This window comes from Triturus cristatus, chromosome 8, assembly GCF_964204655.1.
Source record: "Triturus cristatus chromosome 8, aTriCri1.1, whole genome shotgun sequence".
Lineage (NCBI taxonomy): Eukaryota > Metazoa > Chordata > Amphibia > Caudata > Salamandridae > Triturus > Triturus cristatus.
In genome coordinates, this window is record NC_140591.1 from 1392687851 (window position 1) to 1392713831 (window position 25981).

At 46.4% G+C, this 25981-nt stretch overlaps 1 protein-coding gene across 7 annotated transcripts in view; it reads left to right on the forward strand.

The window, feature by feature from the left end:
• Nucleotides 1–25981, forward strand: part of SYNJ1 (synaptojanin 1) — a 683220-nt gene that overhangs the window by 649820 nt on the left and 7419 nt on the right. For 6 of the 7 annotated variants that reach the window (XM_085623112.1, XM_085623114.1, XM_085623109.1 and 3 more), the window contains 2 exons: nt 3436–3544; nt 6434–6639. In XM_085623112.1, the coding sequence (XP_085479238.1) occupies nt 3436–3544; nt 6434–6639 (315 nt within the window). Of the gene's footprint in view, nt 1–3435; nt 3545–6433; nt 6640–15886; nt 15908–25981 lie in introns of all 7 variants that reach the window. The other variant, XM_085623115.1, reaches the window with a different exon arrangement.

A 25981-nucleotide genomic window follows, 5' to 3' on the forward strand; every position in this document is an offset into this window, starting at 1 on the left:
AAGTCGGTGTTTATTGCCAGGGGATGTCCCGGGAAGTGGAGCAAGATGTGGGGAGCCTGGAACCATTATAGAGGGGATGTGTGTTCCCCACCCAGCCAGCAAGCGGAAGATGAGGCTTGTGGAACCCCCTAGCCGCAAAACATTGCTTGTACAATATACTGTAATGAGAAATTGTTGCCGAAAAAACAAAATGAAGTCGCCTGCTAAGATGTAATTGCTGTATCTCAGTCGAATTGGTTTAATAAAAAGAATTTACAAAAAAAAAAGAATGGAGTTGGGGAAAGATCTTGCGGTTATTCGAAAATATGCACTCTCTCAGTCAGACACTGGAAGCAGTCAGGAGCCAGATGGAGCAGAGTGTGGCCAACAAACAACTCCAGCATACTATGGTGGAACTTCCAGAAGATCGGGCACAACAACTTCAAATAAAATGTGAAGACTTGGAAAATCAGTCCAGAAGGGACAGCTTATGCTTTCGGCACCTTAAGGAAAATGTAAAAGGAGATAATGTGGTTGTGTATCTAGAAAATATCTTTAGGCAAATAGTGAAGCAAGTGCTTGACTGTCGCATCCATATTGTTCTGGCCCATCGAGTGGGAAACAATCTAATTATGCTGATTCTGAATGAGAGACCTAGTGGCAAAAATTGTGAATTACAAACTTAATGAAGACACTATAAGAAAAGTCAGGCAATCTCATCATATTTTCTACAAAGACTCCAAGATCTTCTTATTTCAGGACTTAGCCGTCTCAACTTTCCAACGGAGGAAGGACCTAAAACCCAACATACAGTCCCTCAATGACAAACAAATCATATATTGTTTGACTCGTCCGACAACACTGCAATTCATGTGGAATGCAGGTAAAGGACAATAAGGGAGGTCAAAACAGGGATTGCCTTGCAGAATTCAGAGAAATATCCACACAGAAGCAACCCTAGGTGGTTGCCTAGTGGTGAGGGAATGGTACGTTCACAGGAGACGTCAGGAAGGGGAGGCTTCCCTAGGAGCCAGTATATCAGATAGTTTAAAGATAAATGCTCCCAGCTTAATGTGTTGAATGTCAAGGGAAGACTTTAGGCAATATTAATGGCACATTAATGTTAGCCTATGTGGCTATCCAGCTGGTAGTCTATAGGGGGAGGGTCAAGAGATATAAGGGGATTCAGTGATGCTGTACTTTGCTTCAAGGACCCAAAAGAGGTAAATTACTCTTGAGATTGAGGCCTGTTGGTGGAAGGGATATAAAAGGGGCTGGAAATCCATTACGACCCAATTACAGACGTTCTACCTGTTTTTGTGATACTTGTTTTTTTTCTTTTCTTGAAAATAGTAGAGGGGGGCATACTATTTGCCATCATAGTTGGTATTAAATAGATCTAAGCTGTTATTTTTTCTGATCTGGGGGGATATTCTTTTACAGCATGGATTGTTTCGAAGATCAGGTGTGCGTAGAGTTGAGCAAGTGTTTTGCTTCTGTCAGCCGCTACTAACATTCAAGGTAATCTCACTTAATGTGAGAGTTTTAAACAACCCTAAAAAGAGGCATACAATTGGCACTACATGATCAGACCTGATCTTGTTATAACGTTCTTCCTAGAGATCCAACTTCTACAGATGGATCTCTTTAGGATATGAAGGAAGGTATATCTGAACCAATTTTGGGTTTCCGCACCAGGCAAAAGGGCAGGAATAGGCACAGTATGCAAGCGATTAATTAGGAAGGAGAAAATGGGGGTATTGCAGAATACCGAGGGCAAGTATATAAAACTGCACCTACAGATTGGGCATTCCTCAATCACCTTCTTAAACATTTATGCACCTAATAATGTCCAAGGCAAGTTTTTGCAGGCTAACATCAATAAGCTGCTGGAGAGGATGGATGAGGAGGTACTCCTGGGTGCTTGCTTCGATTTGGTGTGGGACGCCACTCTAGATAGGGCCACAAAGGGATCATCAGACACTGCGGTGGCTTCTAAAAATCTCTGAAGGATAGTGCAGGGTTGGAACATCGGAGACTGCTAGAGAAGTTTCTGCCCGGGAGAACAAGTGTATTCCCTTTTTATCCCATATTGCATATACCCCCATTAATTGTATCTTTGTCCTGATTGCTAATACGAAATTTATGATTACCAGCTATGTCAGATATTTCTATATTGGATCATGCCCTGTTAAAGGTTTCATGGCATGGTGAGACAAGCAGATCCACAGGGTCAGGATGACATTTAGACCATGAACTATACAGAAATCCGGTTTTAAAATGAGGTTTTAAAAGGGGATACATTATTGGTGACCCAATGGGACATCCTTCAGGTGACCCTCGGGAAACATTAAAGCCATCCTTGATGACCGAATGAGGGAAAAGTGAACTCATTGAAGGGAAAGTATTCAATGAACTGAGGGACTTACAAATAGAGTGAAGCTAGCGACCTTTACAAGACAGTTCGATGTCCTTAGGACTAGCAGCCATAGGGCAGAGAAGATGATGCTGAAGCTGGAGTATGTATTCCACAGAAGAACAAGATAGGTCGACTCCTGGCTAGGTAATGAATAGCGCAACAATTTAGTCCGATAACCATGTAAAAAGAATCAGATTAGCCGAGGGCGGGTGAGTGGTGAATGGAATAGACTAGCTATACGTTTTGCGCCCTTCTTCTCACATTGGCATACACATAGCCGTGAAGTTGTCGCAGATATAGAAAGAAACCTTTGTTCGGAATTGTGGGATCCCTAAGCTCCTGCAATACTGGAATGAATTAGAACAGTACATGAAACTTTCGGAGATCCAAAACGCATTGAAAGGTATGCCTACAAATAAGTTATCCAGGACTGACGACCTTCCTGTTGTGTTCTATAAGACCCTTCTGCCTCACCCTGGTTAACAGTAACTCCTCAGTACTAAGGATAAGGGGAAAGTGGGCTATCTTTGATTTGGTTCTTTATTGTGATCATATTTTGTTTTGTGTTCTTTAATCCAAGTAAAACGAATTGAGCAAAACATAGCTAACTTTAGAAGAAAGCAAGAAACCCCCGTGCAAGTGCATTCGGTGTGCAGTAAACAGATCAGAGGTCTTCTGTTACCGCTTCACTGGAAATGGGATTCCCGCACCACATACCAAGCGCAAGAGAGGGCCAACACATGCCTTCCTTAAATGGAGCAGCTCGATTTGTAATCAAATTGTTACAAGGGAAATAATTAAAGATGTAGCGTCTTTGGAAAGTTTTGCGTCTGTTAGCTGTGTGTTTTTGCTGTGTTAACAACCTGTAAACTACTAGCACAGAGTTCTCAGTTCTCTCTAGGGTACCAATCACAGGAGTGTTGTATGTAATTGATTAGCGTTATAATTGCTTTATTGCATAAGGTGTCATGCACAAACTTTAATGTATGACGTGGTTTTCTTGGTAATCCGATGTTCTATGCCTCTTGTCCTTTCAGACGATTCCTCCTCGAGCTGGAGTTATTAGTGTACCCCAAAGTGCCCCTCGTCCATCGATGGTGAGGTTGGTACCGGAATCTGAAAATAAAGCAGCTGAACCCACAAAAGGTACTGGTTGCCTAATCAATAACGTACAATGGAACCTCACTTGTTTAAAGTAGACCTGGGAGTGTTGTACCTTCCAGTAGCTGGCTATAGAGTATGTTGTGCTGAAAGCCGTTACCATTTGGCAGTGGTTGTTCGATGTCTTGTACTTGTAGGTGTTGGCACATTATGAATTAATTTCTGACTGTCCGGGTGCATCCCTAAAATGAACCCCGTGCCTCCTTGCAGCACCCTGGTACTCTGTTGTGTTCTCGTCTCCTACTTCTGTCATTTCCAGAGTATTTCGTAGTGGTTAAGGGTGGGAATGATTTCAGTTTAAAGGTGGCTTCTACTTGAGTACAGGTGATGTCACACCTCTGAAACTGGATAGTAAAATGCTCAAATTGAACATTTTCGGTAGAGATAAGTGCACCTGCGCGTTCCTGAGTTATTCACGGGGTTATCACAAACTGTAGATTAGCTGATCTGCACGTGAGAGATTTACTTTTAACAGAACTCTTCTGTTGAATATTATTTTTGATTTATCCAAAACCTATACTTGATTTTTTTTTTACCTTAGGAGTTTTCTCCTCCACCACAAACCCATTGTATATGGCAACGTTCCCACCTTGAATACACACTTTACCTGCATTTATTATGTGTACATTTGTTTGTGTGTCTAAGGTGGGTAATTCGAGTTTGTTTAATCCTCCCTCCAGGCAGAGGGGACAACCCAGAAATTTCGAAATTAACGTAAAATTTCCAGATATGTCAGATCTGCCATCCTAATGGATTTTCTGCATTCTAAACTGCCATTAATAAACATAAAGTTTAGGAATGCTGTTTTTTCACTGATTAATGGCACTCGCCTTCTATTCTATGCAGCTGCAAAAATGGCAAAGGGTTTTCCCACCATCCTTGGTGATCTTAGCTGAGCTTCACCTGCAGCTGTGATGCCAATAAACTACATTTATCACAATTCAAAAGTAGAGTGTGTTATAAACTGGAGCAAACAAAATTCCTATGATGTATACGGGATAATGTCCCCTGAACTGCACATTATATGGATATTGCTAGTCACAAAGGAGTAGCATGTCGGCGTACTGGCATGAATTCACAGGCCCTGTGACTTTATAAGGACATGCAACACCCTGGTGGGCTTTCATATCCTTCAATTTGACCCCTGTTTGCTCCTTCTTAGAGGTCTTGAGACTGGTCGTCCTCGAGGATACGAGGTTCAGGTAAGTCCAGGAAACCTAAAACTCCAAGAAACATAAAAAATCCAAATACGGGTCCCCTTCATCCTGCAGCGTCAACCACTCTGTCGTGCAACTCTCCGGGCACCTCAAGGCCACAAAGTCAATCTCTGCGCTAGGAAATGACACGTCCCCTGGTCCAGACCTATCACAATCCACAATGGACAGCAATGCCACAACAGCTCCACGAGCTTCGCTTGGCCACGGACAAAATGTCTGGTGCCTCACCAGGTCCCTCTGGAGCACCTTCTGGCCCCATGGAACCGAAGTGGATGCCAGTTGGGGTTCAACTGGTGTATATGACCGTGGCGCAGACCCCTCTACTTGCCTTCGACCTAACGTAAATCCCTCTTTCAGATCCAGCTCCACAATCAGCTGCGAAATTACCTTTGGTGCCCACTGTACTGCCTCCGAGGCTAGCACATGTCGATTCCACCTACGGCACCAACACAAACGCCTCTGTGCAATATCTTAACAGCAGTCCTAACGTCACCGACGCCAGACACGGATCCGATAGCTTTATCGGACTGCAAAATAAATCCCTTTCCTGGACACCACGCTGACTCGGACTGTACATCATATGCTGATGACAATGAGTATTATCTGGGTGCTACTTATCATGTCGATTGGGACGTTTTTGAAGACCTACGGAATGCCAATGGTATAGATACCTCCTCAGACATTGGCCTGTCATCACCTAGCAACACAGCACTCCTCCTCATTCTCAACAGTGATTAGGAGGGCGGCGGAGGTCTAAGACCTAATGCTTCAAACTGCAAAGGTCAGAACTAATGTGCTCACTTAAGTCCTCAACCACACACAAATCAGTCAGGAACCTCTTCTGCCCTTTAACAAGGCATTAACTGATCTGCTGGTAGGCACCTGGGCAAAGCCAGGATCTTGACTACCAGTCAGTAGGATGGTGGCAAGGCTGCATAGACCTGCTCCTGGGGACTCAGACGTTTTACTACAACACCCCACCTCAAAGACTTTGATAGCGCAGGCATCCACCAGCCGACTGAACCCAAATGGCTATTGAACAGCCCCCCCTGGATTGTTGGGTAGGAAGTTAAAGCCAATGGAAACATTCAGAAAATGCATGTTTTCATTTGTCAGCCTTGCTCTTAGATCATTGAATACCTCTGGTCTCCTGGGCAGGTATTCACATGCGCTGTGGAACAAAATGGCTTCCTCACACACCCACCAACCTCTCCCCGTTCTGTGGAATGGACTCCTACTGTCTATTAATAAACCATTTATTTGAAACATTTGCTCACAGTCACATCTCGAATTCCGTGGACCATGTAAGTACAGACAGTTCAGAAAGAAACAGACGTCAGCGTGCGGTTGTGGTTCATATATAGGGGTCCCACCTCCATATACAGGGAGGGCTGGATATGTTGCGGAGCTGTAGGTCACCACCTACCGACTTGTGAAGGAATTGCTACGAACATTTACAGTTTCAGTCTGATGCCTGGGGATATTCACAAGCTGAACACTCTGTAGTTGGACAGTCTGCACGAGAAAAACCGTTACTGAAGGTAAGTAATTTGTTCTTTTAGAAGTCTAATTCTGCCTAAATGCAATATCTTTAAGATATCATGTGTTTTTGTGCAAAAGGTTTTATTTAAAATATTTGCATCTTTGTCTTTTTTAGTGTCTCCTTCACTCCCGGAGCCTCTTAAGCCACAGCTTGCAACTCCTATGCAACCCCTTCCTCCACCACTTTCACAAAAGTTACAAGAGCCTATGTTGCCTATAACTTCAAATTCTACTTCTCCAACAATTCCAGCACAAACCCTAGACGCACCACCTCAGCCTCCTCCTCGCAGCAGATCAGCCCAAAACCTGCCTTCGGAAGCTGTAAGTAAATTATGTTAATTCCTAATACTTATTTACTTGTTAGTTTGCACGTTCCACTATGTGGTTATGTGTGCATGTACAGGGCTCTATTAATCGTGAATGGGGATGGCACCACAAATACCACTGATTTTGAATGATGAAAGTACATAGTTTGAGGTATGTGAGGAGCTTAGCAATGACACCTCATGGAATCTCGGTTTGGAGTTTTCAGCCAGCACCACAGCAGAATTTTAAAACTTTACTAACACAAACCAAATTTCAATAAACTTGAAAAGTATTTTCATTGTTGATCAAATGATAGAACCACATAAATTTGGGGGAGCTGAATCTGCTGTTGCCTTGTTAGTATTACCCATCACAGTCTTTGAGATTAGGATCTGTTTTATATCTTTCAAGATTTTGGGCCACACGTCGTCTTGCTGCAGAAGATGCTAACTTTATCAGAGAAATATGTTGACCATATCTCCTTTTCACCCCATGCATTTGGTTTACAGACGTAATTTGGTGTCTTCTCTAGAAATATTTTGTCTGTTGCTTGCAGCTTTACTAGAAACAGAAAGGGTCCTGCACATTTGAGGAAGGGGCGAGGCGGTCCCTATAATCCATACAATGTATCGTGTGACAATAATATGGCATCCACTACATCGACCTACCACTACATTGTAAGATAAGTATATAATTACTATACTTAAGTCCACTGATGCTCACGTTCAAAGGTAAGTTTATGCAGTGGAGATAAGAATAGTAAATATATACTTACAGTATGGAGGACCCGATATTAATGTAGGTCAATATTAACGACCATAGTGTACTATCATACAACCTTGTCTCTAATATAAATACTACGTTGACAAATCCATCTTTCTATCTTGGTAAAAGGATGTCCCAACTTCTGCCAACAGTGAATTTTATGCATTCCAGGGACACTTTAATTATTAAATTGTGCAGTTGAGTGTTTTTTTGCTATTTGTAATTCAGTTTTAGATTTCTCCAGCATACTCAAAATAAGTAATGAACAAGTTACTTACCTTCGATAACGCTTTTTCTGGTGGATACAGTATCTGCCCGTGGATTCCTCACCTTGTGAATATCCCCTGCGCCAGCAACATTCGGAAACTTTTGTAGCAGTCCACGCCGATGGGGTCGAAGACGACGTCACAGAGACACGGCTCCGCTCGCGACTCCGCTGACGTCACCGGCTCCATAAGAAGACCTCGTCAGCGTGATGACGTCAGTTCCGCCCCTTTTTTCCGTGCCTTCGAGGCGCACGGACAGACTGACAGCAATATATATACACATTATACACAGTACACAATATGCATATCAACACACCCAGTGTGGAAATAACAAAATGCCTTTGACAGTAATAAACACATTTGAAACACCATCAATAGAATTACAGGCATAGAACTACAGGTATAGAAGGATGGACAACGGGGAGGCGGGTGGGTCAGTGAGGAATCCACAGGCAGATACTGTATCCACCAGAAAAAGCGTTACCGAAGGTAAGTAACTTGTTCTTCTGATGGATACATCTGCCAGTGGATTCCTCGCCTTGTGAATAGATTCCACAGCAGTCCCCACTCCCGGAGGAGGGTGTCCACCCTTCTATACCAGAAAGTCCTGAAGGACGGATCGCGCAAAATGTCCGTCCCTCCTCACCTCAGTGTCTAAGCAATAATGTTTTGCAAAGGTGTGGAGGGAGGCCCAAGTTGCCGCCCTACAAATGTCCTCCACAGGAACACCCCTAGACAAAGCAGACGTGGAAGACTTTGCTCTAGTGGAATGAGCCCTCAAACCCTCCGGTGGTTCCTTACCAGCCAGGGAGTAGCAAATCTTGATGCACAAGACAATCCACCTGGAAAGGGTGCGCTTGTGCACCGCTCGACCTTTCCTGCAGCCAGCAAAGCCCACGAAGAGCTGGTCATCAACTCTGATGTCCTTTGTCCTGTCCAGGTAAAAGCTCACCGCCCTCTTAGGGTCCAAGCGGTGAAGTCTCTCCTCCTCCTTGGAAGGGTGAGGGGGAGGATAGAAAGAAGGAAGGGTAATGGATTGCCCCAGATGAAAAGGAGTTACCACCTTAGGCAAAAACGCAGCCCTGGTCCTGAGTACAATTCGTTCAGCATGCACAGTCAAGAATGGGGGTTTTGAACTTAGAGCTTGAAGCTCACTTACCCTCCTTGCCGAGGTGATTGCAATGAGGAATACCGTCTTAAAGGACAACAGCCTCAAAGGACACTTGTGTAAGGGCTCGAAGGGAGAACCCATAAGATAAGTTAATACAAGGTTTAAGTCCCATTGAGGCATAATAAAAGGAGACGGAGGAAACTTGTTTGTAAGGCCCTTTATAAAACGAAGAACAATAGGTGATTTGAATAATGACGGCTGATCCGGCAAACAAAGGAAAGCCGACAAAGCCGATAAATATCCTTTCACAGTAGCCACAGCAAAGCCTTGCTGAGCCAGAGAAAGGGCAAACTGTAGAATGTTAGACAGACGAGCCTTCAAGGGATCAATGGACCTCTCTCCGCACCAAAGCACAAATTTAGACCACCTATAGGAGTATATAGATTTGGTGGAGTGTCGCCTGGCCGATAAAATAACATCCACCAAATCCGGTGGGAGAGAGAAAGAATTCAGGTTGCCCCGTTCAATCTCCAGGCATGAAGGTGTAAGCTCTGGAGGTGGGGGTGTAGAACCTGCCCCTCCGACTGCGAGAGGAGGTCTGCCCTCAGCGGGAGACGGAGCGGAGGGCACGAGGAGAGGTGGAGAAGATCTGTGTACCACACCCTTCTTGGCCAATCCGGGGCGACAAATATAACTTGGGCCCGGTCTTGGCGAATCTTCCTCAGAACCCGAGGAATCAAGGGTATGGGAGGAAACGCGTAAAGGAGTCGTGAACCCCAACTCAACTGAAACGCGTCCCCCAACGCTCCCTGCATCGGATACTGGAGACTGCAGAAAGACGGGCAGTGAGCATTCTCTTGAGTGGCGAATAGGTCCACCCGAGGAGTCCCCCACGTCCGAAAGACGTGACGAACTACCTCTGGATGAAGCCTCCACTTGTGGTCGGCGGAGAACTGCCGACTGAGACTGTCTGCACGAACGTTCAGAACCCCGGCCAGATGATTTGCCATTAGACAAATCTGATGGACCTGAGCCCAGGACCATAGACGCAGGGCCTCTCTGCAGAGACAAAGAGACCCCACTCCTCCCTGTTTGTTTATATACCACATCGCGGTCGTATTGTCCGTCAGGACTTGAACAGACTGACCGCGAAGGGAAGGGAGGAAGGCCTTGAGTGCCAAACGTATCTCCCACAATTCCAGAAGGTTGATGTGAAGCAACCTTTCTTCTGGAGACCAAAGACCCTTGATCTCCAGATCCCCCAGATGAGCACCCCACCCTAAGGTGGAGGCATCCGATATCACAGTTGTCACCGATGGAGGTAGATGGAAGGGCTTCCCTTGGGACAGATTGCCCTCCACACTCCACCAAGATAGATCCGCTGCAGCTTCTCTGGAGACCCTCACAGACTCCCTGAGATCCCCTTTGTGCTGATACCACTGCTTGCGGAGGCACCACTGGAGCGCCCTCATGTGCCAGCGTGCATGGTTGACCAACAGGATGCAGGAAGCGAACAGACCGAGCAGGCGAAGGACCTTCAGAACTGGAACGACCGCTCCGCTGTAAAATAAAGGAATAATTTCCTGTATGTCGAGAATCCTTGGAGGAGGAGGGAATGCTCGACACACAGTAGTGTCCAGTACCGCACCTATGAACAGGTTGCGCTGAGAGGGCACCAGGTGAGATTTGGGTACGTTTATCGAAAAACCCAATTTGTACAACAGCCGAGTTGTATCCTGCAGGTGACGCAGCACCTTCTCTGGCGACTCCACTTTTATCAGCCAGTCGTCCAAATAAGGGAAAACTGAAATCCCCGTCCTTCTGAGATGGGCTGCCACCACTGCCATCACCTTCGTGAAGACTCGAGGTGCTGAAGTAAGACCAAACGGTAGGACCGCAAACTGATAATGTTGCGACCCTACCGTGAAACGGAGATACTTTCTGTGCGACTTCAGGATGGGGATGTGAAAATACGCATCCTGCAAGTCGAGCGACACCATCCAGTCCTCCTGATTCAGCGCCTGAAGAACCTGCGCAAGGGTGAGCATCTTGAACTTCTCCTGTTTCAGGTAAAAGTTCAGAATTCTGAGGTCCAATATCGGACGCAACCTGCCGTCCTTTTTCGGAATCAGGAAATACTGGGAGTAGCATCCCTGACCCCTTTCCTGCTCTGGAACCACCTCTATCGCACCTTTCTGAAACAACTTCAGGACTTCCTCCTGCAGGAGAAGACGGTGGTCCTCCGAGCAAGCCCCTTGGCAAGGAGGGTAATTTGGAGGGAATTCCCGAAAGGGAAGGGCGTACCCATTTTCTGCAAGATCTAGAACCCAGAGATCTGTAGTTACAGATTCCCAATCTTGTAGAAAATGGGTAAGCCGACCCCCCCACAGGACCAGCATGATCCGGAATGTCGAATTTAGGGCTGCTTTGCAGTGGTGGGAGGGGCAGAGGAGGAGGAAGAGGAGGAGGAGAGCTGACTGCCACGTGTGCGACCCCTAATTCGTCCTCTGTAACCTCTCGACTAGGAACCTTGCTGCTGCTGCTGGGTTGGTCTATAGGAGCGAAAAGTCGCCTTTCCAAAGCCCCTATACCTTTTAAAAGAACCTCTCGGCTGGGATTGAAGGCCCAACGACCTAGCCGTAGCCTTACTCTCCTTGAAGCGTTCGAGAGCAGCATCCGCCTTCTTCCCGAACAAGCCAGACCCATCAAAAGGCAAGTCTAATAAGGTTGTCTGCACATCCGAGGAGAATTCAGAGGACTTTAGCCATGCACCCCTCCTGGTGTCAACAGAAGACCCCATGACTCTGGCAACTGAGTCTGCCGTGTCCAGTCCACTCTGAATGACTTGTCGAGCAGCTGCCTGGGCATCAGTCAGAACTTCATTGAAGCCAGCCCTATCCTCCTCCGACAGCTTTGGTGCAATCTTCTTTGCCGAATCCATTAGCGCATGGATATAGCGCCCCAATAAACACGTCGCATTCGTGGACTTGAGAGCCATGCTGGCTGATAAAAAGACCTTTTTGGCCGATTGGTCCACCTTTTTGGCCTTTCTGTCTCCTGGAACCTGAGGAAAGGCCCCCTTTGACCTTCCCGAACAAGCCGCCTGGACCACCAAGCTCTCAGGCGAAGGGTGCGAAGTTAGAAATTCAGGATCCCCTGGAGCCACTCTATATCTCCTTGCGACTGCCCTGGAGACCGCAGGAGCTGAAAAAGGCTTGCGCCATACCTCCAGCACAGGTTCCATAATAGCCTCATTAAAGGGTAACAAAGGCTCCGAGACCGCTGTAGGTGAATGCAGCACCTCAGTAAGTATATTAGACCTGAACTCCGTGGATGGTAACTGTAGGTCCAACAACTCTGCAGCTTTTCTGATGACCGCATGATACGGCGCTGCATCTTTAGAGGGCTCATCTGATGGTGGAGTGATTTCCCACTCTGGAGACAAATCCAATCCACTTGCCTCCTTCAGTTCTTCAAACACCTCATCAGATTCGACTAACTCTCCCTCTTCAGCCTCTTCCAACAGAAAGCGTCTCTCATCCACCACTCTCTGTGCTTCCCTTCTGGAACGAATCCGCACCAGCGGCCTCGGCGGCGCCGTGTTCGAATCCAACGGCGCCGGCAGCGGCGTCGAACGCGGATCCGCTGGAGCAGCCAGCGTCGAACGAAGTCGAGTCGGCGCCGGTGAAGAGGGAAGCGGCGTCGATGTTCTCGGCGCCGGTAGCTGCCAAGACGGCGTCGCCGGAAAGAATGGCATGAACGGAGCTTGAGGGTAGACCTGCGGCACTCCCAAATTGAAAGCCATCGGACCCACAGGTGCACCAGAGGTATACATGGCCCTTGAAAACACCCCGTACATGGCATTAAGATAATGCGAGGGGTCCTGACCTGGACCAGTGAATGCAGGATACTGGTCAGGCAGCACCGGACTCGGGCCTGGCGGCGCCGACGGTGGTACAAGCGGCGTCACAGTCTCACCCGGAGCCTGAAGATCCTCACCCGGGGCCGGAGACAGAGACGGAGCCGGAGAATCAGCTGGAGCCGGAGATGGAACCGGCGTCGGGGATGATACCGGCACCGGAGATTCAGCCGGAGCCGGCGAAGTCACCGGAGAAGAAGGAGCTGGAGGTGAAGCCGGGACCGGAGAAGGAGACACTGACTCTCTCCGACGTCGAGTAGGCGACTTCGACTTCGGAGCCGAACCTTTGTCGGAGTGATGATGTGAAGAATGCCTCCTCTTTTTCTTATGCTTCTTACTTTTCGAAGCATGCCCCGAAGTCGACTTGGACGCCGACCTCGACCTCGACCTCGACCTGGATCCAGACCTCCTCCTTCCTCTTTTTTCCTTCTTCTTCATCCGAGCGATAAAGAGCTTCGCTTCTCTTTCCTTGAGAGCCTTCGAGCTCATCTTGCGGCAGCTGGAACAACCACCCACATCGTGGTCGGATGAAAGGCACCAAACACAGTCCTCGTGTGGGTCGGTAATAGACATGTGCTTGCCACATTCTCGACAGGGCTTGAAACCCGACTTCCTTGTCGACATCTTCGAAGAAAGACAGAAAATTTTCAGAAAATACACAAAGTAACAGATAAAGCTACTAGTAACGATTCCCGAAATCCGTTGGCGTCGTCGGCACGGAAAAAAGGGAACTGACGTCATCACGCCGACGAGGTCTTCTTATGGAGCCGGTGACGTCAGCGGAGTCGCGAGCGGAGCCGTGTCTCTGTGACGTCGTCTTCGACCCCATCGGCGTGGACTGCTACAAAACTTTCCGAATGTTGCTGGCGCAGGGGATATTCACAAGGTGAGGAATCCACTGGCAGATGTATCCATCAGAAGTATTTATTTTTATGTCTTGCGTTAGCCAAGAACTTTTGATTTTACTAAAATTACAGATATAATATGCTTATAGGGGCTTGTAGCCAGCCCTCTTCATCTATTGGTCTGTTTTCACATTCACTTTCTTCCTTTGCCCTCTATAGCATATAGCTAGGGATAATGGGTCAGTCCACTTTGGTCATTGTTAACTTTACTGTGAGTGACTGCATTCTACACATCCTCACTTTCATTCCAGTGGCAGGGACTACTATCTTAGTATGTGTTTTTTGAGAACAAATATATATTTCTGCCTTAAGTCCTTGTTTTTATTTTATATTATGAGGGCCAGCAGCTCCCCCAACATACAACTTTACAAAAAATAAATGAAAAACGTTTTTAGAAAACCAAAAGGCGGCAGCAGACGCCATACCTATTGACTTTGTCAGTGCTTGGTAAGAAAGGGCATCTCACTTTAATTTTCTCAGCGATAATGTCCTTTTCACAACTTCTGTTGTGTCACTTCGAGGCCAACAGTACATACGATTTTCTGAAGCTTAAGATACCGCAGAGGTCAACAAATACTGTGTAAATACAAAGAAAAAACTATAAAGTGACGTTTGATTCAAAATCTGGCAATTGAAAGAAATAAAATGTGGCAGACAAACCCAGAAGGCTGTAGCATACGATTATATACGGAAGGCAGGGCAGGGGAGACTTGAATCATTTATAGTAAAGTGAGAAGGATTGGAGCAGGAGAAGTCACGCGCATAGTCTGAAGTCTCAATTGAGAGGAGGTGTTTTTTGATCAAGAAAATTCATGTAAACCCACAAATCCGGTTGAAAATAACAGGAGTGGATCCAGAGTCAACAGGGAGAAAAAGGAAAGTGTACCTACTTCATATCACCTCACCCAGTACACTAAACAAGAGGCACAAGAAGAAATGGAACAACACCACTGGTCCTCTACTTGTTCCTCCAAATTTTTAAGGCACAAAGGGAGGAGGTGCTGCTTTGAGGACTCCATCTCTGAGAAGGATGAACTGCCACGTTTGTTCAGAATTCTTTTTTTTGTTGTTTTTTTTAGTACTGACTGGCTATAAGCAAATAGCCTCCTTCAAAGAGACTAGGATCGTCACCTACAAGGCCCACTTTCTGTGCGGGACCTATACCTTTTTTTTAGATGTCCTAAACCCATGTGCCGAGCATTGTTTGTTCCACCCTTAGTGCAGATCCCTGAGGCTTCAGCCCTGACTCCACCAAAATCCAGGGTGTCTAGGCCTCCTTCACAGTGGGGCTAGTTTGAACGTCTTTTCAGGGCTGATATTGGTTTCCAGTGCTGCTCTGATTGCCTGGCTGGGGACATTATAGACCTGAGATTGGTGGCTCTGAGGATAACCCTATGCAGTCTCTCTCTTCCCTTCCCTGGAAAGCAGTGACGTGTCTCCCACTGCTTTTTCTCCATTCCAGCTTCGAATTTCCCTCTGCTCTCTCTCGCAAAGCGTGATCAAGGTCTTGAGAAAAGACGCAAGGAAAGCTCTTCACCCAATCTTGGACCTGCACTACGTAAAAGAAAAACTGGATACATTAAGAATAGAGGCAGTGACACAAATATTTAATAAACATATAAGTGGATCCAGATTTAATTTTGAATTCTGGAAAATGGCCCTCATATTTATTTTTAGATCAAAGTGTTCAATCCATTCTCTACAGATCAGTGAAGGGACCAGCTAGAAGGTTAAATAGCATGCAGCACGGATTCTGGTAAGGAATTGTTTTCTGAACAACATATTAGAGAAATAGATTTCAAATAAGAGATGCTTACAATGCCATTTTATGGACTCTTTGACTGAACTTATCATTATTGTCGGGACATGCATGTACACAGATTTGAAAATGAAAAGGTAAGATGTGTTTTATGCTTATCATTAAATTTCAATTGATAGTGTATTACTAGTTTTCAGAAATATTAAGTATGGAAGGAAGTGCTATAAATAATAAGTACTGTTATGTTAATGTTTCATACTGTTTTCAATGACTGCATGATGATAATACAAGTTTAACTGAGAGCATATGAGCCATTTCAAATGAGTGTATTTTTCTGCAGTACTCCTGTCTTTGTTCAACTGGAAGGTCAGACTGGGTATATGTCTCTGTGATATAAGTAGTCCTGTCACCACCACTGTTCATCTGAAAAATAGTCCCATTAATCATTTGGCAAGACTTTTTTATGACGCTCGCTCTAGGTGCATTTTAATATTTCTCCTAATTCTTTCTTTTGATGTCTGTCTTTCTCACAAGCAGGAACAACCTTCAGGGTAACAGGTACCTGAATATTTAATAGCGTTCTGTTTCATCGCCATTACCTTATTTTGATTGATGAGATGTATGAATCCTCTGGTTTGATACATCTGCCATCTCACTCGTCATTTCAACCCCAGCCCCCCCTGTTCCTTTATAGACCAGCATGCCTAGGGCTGTCATTTTGTCATTCACAAGAGTTCACTCAAGAATGCAAGAGTTGTCCAAGTGCTTGTTTATTTCAAACGAGCAAGTTTGCAAATTCTATTTAAATTGACGAATTGTAGTATATTGCAATAAAGAAACGAAAATGCTTTAAAGCAGATACATTATGTTGGCACAGACAAACGCACAGCCCTAACCATGTCATAGCCTACTTATATATTTTTACTTTTTTTGTAGCATTTTGAACTTTGACAAGAGTTTTTGATATTTTATGTTTATCATTATTAAAATGTTAAATCATTACTGTCCTATTTGTAAATGTCGTGTTAGTCATAAATAGGCCTCGTTTCTACGCAGTAGGTAACCCAAAGCAGGGTGCTAAAGGGTCAAAATAACTCTAGGAAACTAGCTCATTACCAGTCATGGGTCGTGAAGGATTCAGTCCGTTTCCGTATAAAGAGTATTTTTCCGCAACAGACTTTACCTTTCAGCTTGCTTTTTTCCAATTTATTGTTAAATATACACTTGCACCACAGGGTGTGACACAAGTCATTTTAAGTGAAGCGTAACTGACATCCTTGATTTCAGTAACTCTGGACAAAACATTCGTTTCAGACAATCAGTCTGCTGTTTGCACTGCAGTTAGTAGTGTGGTTGCATGCGTTTGACTACAAATGTGTGTACTAATGAGCAGGGTTTATTGACAGATTGTCTAGGACAAATTCAATAGAGTAAGGGCCAAATTTTGAGTTTGGCGGATGCAGGACATCCACCAAAAAATGGTGGAGGTCCCTCCCACCGTGTTACATGTTCATTGATGCAGAAATGTGACGGACAGGACATCTGCCACTTTTTGCCGGATATCCAGGTCTGCTCATTTCTAAGGCCCAAAATTGACATATAGATTGATCTGAAATAAGCCACTAATCCATGTAGTTAAACTTCACTGTCCTTTTTTGTTTTAACCAGTATTGCATAAGCTATTTTGGATGCTCTTCATAAAGTGTATGGGATATCGAACGCCTCTTCTCAGAGAACAAACACTCTGAAATAGACAACTACTGGACTCCCACCTTTTCAAACAGTACATGCATCTGTATTTTGTCAACCACTGCTTAGTATTTACCTCTTAATGCCTGTGTTTCGGAGGTGCCTCGGTTGCTTGTAGTACACCATAATGAAACAATGTAAAACAATGGAACCCTTGTTGAAAACTTTACCTGGTCTTACTCCAGGATATATAGATGAATCATCCTTTCTAATGGATACTGTTCCCCATAGATTCCCCTGCTTCTGAAATATCCGTAGGTTTCAGTCTGCTCCCCATATGTTTATACTATTATTGGACACTAGTTGACATCACACAGAGCTGTCTGGGCATCATCTAATGTAATATTTAGTTCAGTGCTACCAGTCCTGATGTCAATGATTTTAGTTTGTTTTATCTATGTCCACAGATGCCACGATCTAGAGCTTTTGCTCGGTTTGTGTGCATCTTCTTTGCAACTTTGTTTCTCAGGTTTTTTTTACTTTGATTGGCACTTTAGCACAGATTAAACCTGACTGTATATAAAGTGCAAGAACTGGAATTTAGTGACAGACCCCCTCAGTAGGTGCATCTGCATGTGCTGTCTGGGCCCAATCAAGACTCTTAGGCTTCCTCTACATGCCAACAGATTTAGCCTACGTTTCTGAGAGGAGATGAGGTAAATCTTCTGACTGCAGACTATAGGTGTTATGGTCCTAGTGTCTTGGGAAGGCAGTAGACATGAGATCCTCAGCTTTCTTATAACTCTGCTGCTGAAAAGCATTAAAAAATAGAAGAATCTCCAACGTGTTTCCTCATCTCTTCCTCCTAGTCCTTCAAGCACAAGGAGAAGCAGAACTACCTGCCAGGATGACTTCAAGATGCCTCTGTATTCTTCAAAAGAACTTCCAAGTTTAGTTTACAAATTGTTTCACTCATCAGATCACAAGCAGTGATTGTTGTCTGCCCCTTTCTATGAATGCAATGGCCTATTTGCCAAGTGGGATTCGAGCCCCTTTCACCACTCAAAGTCAAGCGAGAAGTTTCAAAGTCAGGGCTCCATGGATCCATCTCCACAGCTTTTAACAAGTCTGAGCCTGCTCCACAAATGGTTCAGGAATGTCCTGAACTCACTATGCCTGCTTTGACCTCGCTGGATAGAAACCTTTATAGAATCTATGGTACAGATTTTTAAGTCTCTGACAGCTCCCTCTGGAGTGCCTTCACCCCTCCAGCCACGAGTGTTGTGGCCCGTTAGCCCCTATCTGCACTGTTTCCTCCTAAGTTGTTTATTTCATCTCCCTGACAAATCAGTTAGGTGCTATCATTCCTCGTGGAGGCTCTGCTTGAGCTTATATATTCCAGCAATTTAAAACTCCTTTCAGAAAAATTGGGTTTTTTAGTAAGCGTCACATTTGATAGACACTTCTAGCCGCAGATTCCTTACCTTTTGAATTATCTCCAGATGTTAGACTGGATCCCAATTTTTTATCTCGAGTAGTACCCCTGCACGCTGGTAGGTGCTGTTGTTTGGTTCCACGTGGTGTTGTCGCCCATGCCGGAAGTGGTGTGTGTGGTGCCTATACAGGTTCCACACCAGCATACTGACATCAGTTATTTTCTTTCCATGCCAGTCACCGCAAATCTGGAGAAGAGCTATCCCTTAGTCAATTTTTCACTAAACTTTTACAACATTTTGTTGTCTTTTTGAGGTTTTCTTCCTGGTGTGACAGGGTTGTCCTTTCGGAAGGCAGGCGTCAAGCCCGGCTGTGCCTGTCATGGCTCGATGTCGGTGACAGACCCACATCTTGTATGCCTTTGGTGCCTCGAATCTGAACATGATTCGTAGGCCTGCTCCGATTGCTGCGCCATAATCCCAAAGGCCTTAAGGGAGCGATCCCTCAAGCTCCTGGTGGCTCGACGTCGTAACAATCCAGATCATGGTTGAGAGGAAGGTCCCAAGAGGGTTTGCGGAGTCCAAGATCCTCATTGCACTCGAAGTCTTCGAGCCTTTGGGTAAGTCCCACCACAAGAAGAAGCAGTTGTAGAGATCCTCAACTTTGCCTCATACAACTAGACGAGGGAGCGTCGACATTCGAGGTCTGGCTCAGCGGTAGTGACAGCGCCTGGGCCATCTCCATGCCTCCCCTCGTATCCGGGAACCAGAGCAACCTCCGCCCAATTAAAAGAGTTTTATGATGCTATAATATGGATCCGGCTCATCATCGGTTGTACCACTTTGACCTTCCCCCACGCCGATGCAGATGATACCAGCGTTGCTGGCGTCGTCCCCTTTCTGATACTTGACTCCAACACAGAGCCGACTGGAGCTATGTCTTTCAGGCCAGAGCCTGAGACTTATTCCTATGGGCTAGGACTTGGGGAGGAGTGGGAGGGATCACTGGACTTTGAAGAATACTAGCCTTATAATGCAAACATGGAGTGGTGTGAGGATTTGGCAAACGCCAGCAGACTGGATACCGATCCAGATACTGGCATGTTTTTTCCCACTACCATGGATACGGAGGAGGAAGCGTCATTTGCAGTGGTGGTGAGGAGGGCGGCAGAGGTCCTGGACGCTAGCTTGCCCTCGATGGCCATCAAGACAAACGCCTTGAAAGAAGTGCTTCAACCAGGAGTGTCCTCCCTCAGAACCACTTCTGCCATTTAATTAAGTTTTTATTGACGTCCTACTTGGGTCTTAGTCCAAGCCCAACAAAGGGGCTCCAGTGAAAATGACGATTGCCCATGCCCTACCCCAGGGGACCCCAACATCCTCACACAACACTGTACCCCGGAGAGCTTTGTGGTCCGAGCCTCCACTTCTCACATAAATGTGGGCGCATTCCCAACCACACCACCGGATCGGGAATCCAAGAGGCTGGACAACTTAGGCAAGAAGATGTTTTCTTCCACCGCCTGGCAATGAGGTTTGTGGACACTGCTTGCTTTATGGGCCGCTGTTCCCACTCTGTGGGATACGGTTGCGTGGGTACTGCCAACAGTGCTGGAGGAGGCCCAGGCCGTTCTCTCCCAGGCCTATGGTGACAGGAGAGACATAGCTAAGTTCGCCAATCGATGTGGACTGGACAACACCGACTCACTAGGCAGAGCAGTTTCATCGACAGTCACCTTGCGGCGCCACTCCTGGTTGAGGGTGACTGTCTTTTCTCGGGATGTCCAAACATCGCTTTTCGTGCCAGCTCCTCCTGCTACTATTCTCCTGTCAATTTTGCCCACAGTTCCCTGCACTCTGCTGCCTGTCTACCTACTGACATTGGTTTGAACCTCCTCTGCTTGTTTTTTCCTCTGTTTTGCCTTTTCTGCTCGTTTTCTGCCCTCTGTTCTGCCTTTTTCTGCTAGTTTCTGCCCTCTGTCTGCCGTTTCCTCAAGACCTGGCTTTTCCACGAAGACCTCACACCCCAGCGCCCAAATGCCCTCAGGGGTGATAGTGCTGTGCTCAACAAATGCTGATTGATTGGTGGCACCTGTCTCTTCGGAGATGAGGCGGATTAATCGCTGGAGCACTTTAAGGACAGCAGGGCTATGGCTAGATTCTTGGGCCTTTCCATGGCCCCTCATCATCTCCAATATGCTTTTCGCTGCATCTGTGGCCACGGAATAGGTTCCAGCCACGTCTGTACCCTCCGAGCCACCACAGCACACAAGCTTCCCAGCCTCTCCGTTTATTCGGGGACACTGCCCACAGACCAGGTCGGATCAGTAATCCCCGCCCCCCCCCCAGCGGCTTCCAAACCCATATAGTCTTCCCTCTTACCATCATCAGCACCCCGTGGAGACCAGGATCCGCCATCACCTGCCCCACTGGTGGACTATATTATCAGACCAGTGGGTTTTGCATATCGCCCAAAGGGACTGCTCCCTACCCTTCATGACTACTTCGTCCTCCATGCCGCCTGCTCATGACAGAATGACGGAGGACCTGCCATCCCTTCTCCACTAGGAAGTGATGGCTCCCTTGACCAAGGGAGCAATAGAGAGGGTGCTGACTCCAGAAGAAGTTTGTGGTTCGTCCTATTCTAGACCTGCACCTTCTCAATTTTTCCCTCAAGAAGGAGAAGTGCAAAATTCTCATCCTCGCTCAAGTCCTGTCTGCCCTAGACCCGGAAGACTGGATGGTGGCATTGGACTTGCACGACACTGATTTCCACATTCCTGTCTTGCTTGCCCACAGATGTTACCTGCGGTTCACGGTGGGCCTCAAGCACTTTCAATTCACTGTGTTCCATTTTGGCCTTATCAGCACCCCTCGGGTGTTCAGCAAGCTGATGACGGTGGTTGCTACTCATCTGCGGAGATTAGGGGTGCCAGTCTTTCCCTATCTTGACTGGCTGTTGAAGATGGGCTCGCCCCAGGCTGTAATCTCCAACCTACGGCGAACCTTCTGCATTTGCTAGTGTTCACTATCAACATGCGGAACTGTCACCTGACTCCCTCTCAAATGCTCCTTTTCATCTGAGCTGTTCTGGGCATGTTGCAATTTCGGGCCTATCCTCCCGAAGGGCAAGCCCAGGATATTCAGGCTATGATATGGATATTTCAGCTTCTATCCTGGATTTTGGTGAGACTAACTCTGAGGCTGGGCCTCATGGTCTCCTGCATCCTGCTTGTGACACATGCCTGCTGGCATATGCAAGCTCTGCTGTGGGACCTGAAGTTCAAGTGGGCGAGCATTTGGGTAATCTCTCCAACATGATCCAGAACTCAGCGGGAAACACAAAAGGTCTGTAGTGGTTCTTAGCAAACCGCGATTGGGTCAGCAGCAGTCCCCTCTCCCTTCCCCAACCAGATCTGACAGTAATGACAGATGCATCTCTCTGGAATGGAGCAGCCATCTGGGAGGAGTAGAGATCAGAGGCCTCTGGTATCCAGCAGGATCCGGACACCACATCAACTTGTTGGAGCTCTGAGCGATCCGTCTGGCATTAAAAGCATTTCCACCCTCCATCAAGGAATGGCTAGTACAGGTGTTCATGGACAACTCCACTGCCATGTGGTACTGCAACAAACAGAGCGAATGGGGTCATGGAACCTTTGGCTAGAGGCCGTACATCTCTGGACATGGCTGGAACATGAGGGTATATCCCTGGTGGTTCAACAACTGGCGGCTCTCTGAACGCCAGGGTGAACAAACTCAGCCGAAGATGCCTATCGGATCACGAATGGTGTCTCCATCCGGAGGTGGTGCATGGTCTCTTTCAGTAGTAGGGAGAGCCTTGGTTAGATCTGATAGTCTCTGACGAAAACGTGCAATGTCAGCAGTTCTGCTCACTGGAGTGTCCAAGGCTGCTCTAATACTGAGACACTTTTCGTGTTGAGTGTTGCTCAGGACACTTGTACGCCTTTCCACTCCTACCACTCCTGCCCAGAGTTCTCAAGAATATCAGAAGCGACTAGACCCAAGTACATTTTGTGGCTCCAGACTGGGCATGGAGTGTCTGGTATCCTGAGCTGTTGAGCATGGCCATTGGTCCTCCGATAAGGCTGCCCTTTCTGGACAATCTTCCGTTGCAGCAGGAGAGGAGGGACCTCCACCCGAACCTGTCCACTCTTCATCCTCTTGCTTGGAGATTGAGCGTGACAGTTGAAAGTTTTCAACCTTCCTCCTGAAGTCTGCACTGTTATCTTTGCAGCCAGCCGTCTCTCCACCAAGATACGCCTGCCATTGGTGAAACTTCGTGGCATGGTGTACAGAAAGACAGATCGATCCCCTTCCTACCCCCCTTTCTCAGGTTCTTCTCTTCATTCTTTCTCTTGCCCAGCAGGGCTTTGCTCTAGGCACTCTCAGGGCTCTCTTTCTTCTATTTCAGGTGTTCTGTGGTTGCCTGACTAGCCATCCTGCTTCAAATACCCTATTGTAAATAGATTTATGAAAGGTTTGCAACATTTGTTCTCACTTTCTCCTTTCATTATGCCTCAGTGGGCCTCAATCTTGTCCTCCCTTTCCTTGTGTGCGCTCCTTTTGAAACTTTGCACAATTGACCTCTCAGGCTCCCGACCGTCAAGACAGCCTTTCCTGTGATTACCACATCTTCCCCGAGGGTCAGCAAGCTTCAGGATTTGTCATCCAAGCTCTGTACTTAAACAGCTACCCAGACAAACTAGTGTTTCATACAAGAGCTTTCTGTCTACCGAAAGTGTTCATTCCTTTCACGTAGGCCAATCCATCACTCTGCCTACTTTTTACGCTACCTCACATCCTTCTAAAGAAGGGGAACGACTTTACTGTCTTGACCCAAAAAGACCGTTGTCGTTTTACCTTGACTGCACACAATATTTCTGGTTGGATGGCCAACTCTTTGTGAGGTATGTCGTAGCAAAGAAAGGACGGGCCGTGCAGAAGTGGACCATCTCCTGTCGGATTGTGCTCTGTATAAAGATCTGCTTTGGTTTGGACAAAAAAGCAACCCCCTTAGGGTTTGCGTATTCATTCTTCCACAAGATCTAAAGCCACAAACACTGCGTTAGCATGTGGAGTTCCAGTCCTAGATATCTGCTAGGCAGCAACGTAGGCTTCCTGGCACACATTCCCAAAACACGACTGCCTAGACAGTCGGGTCTGGCGGGATGGGCAGTTTGCCTGTTCGGTCCTGCAGGACTTACTCGTATGAAATTGGTCTGCTGACCCACCTCCAGGGAGGTATTGCTTGGGTATCTATTCAAAACGTAAGGAAACTGTGTATAGAAGTTTCTATCAGATGAACAAGTTACTTTCCTTTGGTAACTCCTTATCTGGTAGAGACTCTGTCTAACTGCACATTCCTTACCGACCCACCCATCCAAAACGCTCTGCAAATGGATTTCTAGGGACAGGGCTTCCCCCTTTCACTGCCGCAGTATCCACACCAGTGTTCAGTGTTCTTCGTGGCTTCCTACCCCAGGCATGGAAAGTTGGAAAAAGAAACTGTTGTAAATGCGCTGGGGTAGTTCTTATATAGGCACCACGCATGTCACTTCCGGCGTGGACGCTGGCGCCATGCGAAGCCAAAAGATGCCACCTTCCAGCGCACAGTGTTGCTGCTCGAGAAAAATGTCCGGATCCAGTCTGACACCTGGAGATAATTCAAAAGGTAAGGAATCTGCTGCTAGATAGTCTCTACCAGATAAGCTGTTACCAAAGGTAAGTAACTTGTTCTTCAGCTCACGGACTAAATTGTAGGCACTTTTTTACTGTGTGAAACTGTTATATTAACAACAGAAATGAAATGAAAAATTCATAGGGCATCGCCATATAGTTCCTGTCGACCGAATGATAATCACAGTAACCATAGATCACACATGTATTGCAATCACATGTATTGCAATCACATGTACATAGCTGCATTATTAAGAATAATTCAACCTCATGCCCATATATTTTTGTGTTTTCGAGGACAACCCCATGACCTGTGAACATATTCCTCTTCCCTTGCGCACCAACTCATGCCATTAATCCATTCTTGTATAGGGGGCTCTGCTAGAACATCAGTGTCTTGCCATGTCACGTTTCGCAACCAATAGGCCCATAGCCACCAAAAGATTTGTAGCGTGCGGACTCCACCCCACCTCATTCATGAGCACCTGGTTGCCATCCTTGGATCAAGAACTATTGTTCTGCCCACAATCCCACAACCTCAGTGAGAATCGAGTGCATCTGGTGGCTAGCTCGGCTCTGCATCTGAGGCATAAGGTATCAAGGCCCCTCTTCATCTTGCTACACGTAGATGAGCTATAACATACCCTATGTAGGTACTTCATTTGAGTGAGCCTCAAACACATTGAGATCGCCAGAACCTGAGGGGCCATTTTCACTTCAATCCAATCTGCCTCTGCCATGGGAGCCCACATCTTCAGCCCATTTGTCTCGCAGCTGTAGTAGAGAGTTGGGAGTATTGACTACAACTATACAATATAATATGCACCCCCGTTCTAGTGTGGAGATGGTTATTTGGGCCTTCAAGGGATTGTGGTCTGGGAGGGCCTATAGGTCGTCATGATTAGCGTGTAAGCCATTATAAAGCTGTAGTTATCTATAGAATTGCGAGTGTTGCATATCATATATTTCTACCAGGTGTAAGAAGGGTCTAATGTAATTCCCTTCCCATAGGTCCCCGAGTTTGGATATCCCAAGTAAGTCCCAAGGGCGGAAACATACCAGCTTCAGTCATTGATTGGTACTATGTGGGTCGGCCAGTAATACAGTTTGATGTATGTTAGGCCTAGAGCCCGACATCAAGGAGAACACACATTTAATGAATGCTACAGGAGGCTGCTCCCTGCCCAAAGATATGTCCATATTGAAACTGCAGTGTCTGAAAGGAGATTAATTTGTCGTATGGATAGTTTTGGCGGGTGTTAAATCAAGTGTGAAAGCAAAATCATCTTGAGCCCCGCCCTATCACCTAAAGAGGCAGGGTAATCCAACATTCCATGTTCAGCTTAACGGTTGATATAGTGACTCTTTCGGTCTTCTGCATGTTAATTGTGATACACATGTCCAGATACTTGAAATAATCTGAGATCCAGCTCAGGCTTATCGACCCCCTCACGCCAGCTGCAGTCACATTAAGAACATTTTTCACCTTGTTCTCAGTAGATGGTTGCTTTGTGGTTAAATCTTCACTTCTTCCGAAGGTAGACTCAGAATGTCATCTCTGACTAGGGTCTCACTCGCTTTATGTATTCCTCATCCGCAACCTTCAACTACGAGGGAAGTTTATCCCATTTAGACCACATGTGCCCTCCGTTGGTGTTTGGGCTGTACCCTGGAGCACGGTTCTGATCTCAAACTGCTCCTACATTTCATCTTTGTGCAAAAAGGGGCAAGTCCGTTTCCAAACAAGCAATTTCAAGATGGATTGTGTTCTGCATAATACTTAGCAAAAAAAAAATCCACGAAGGTATCC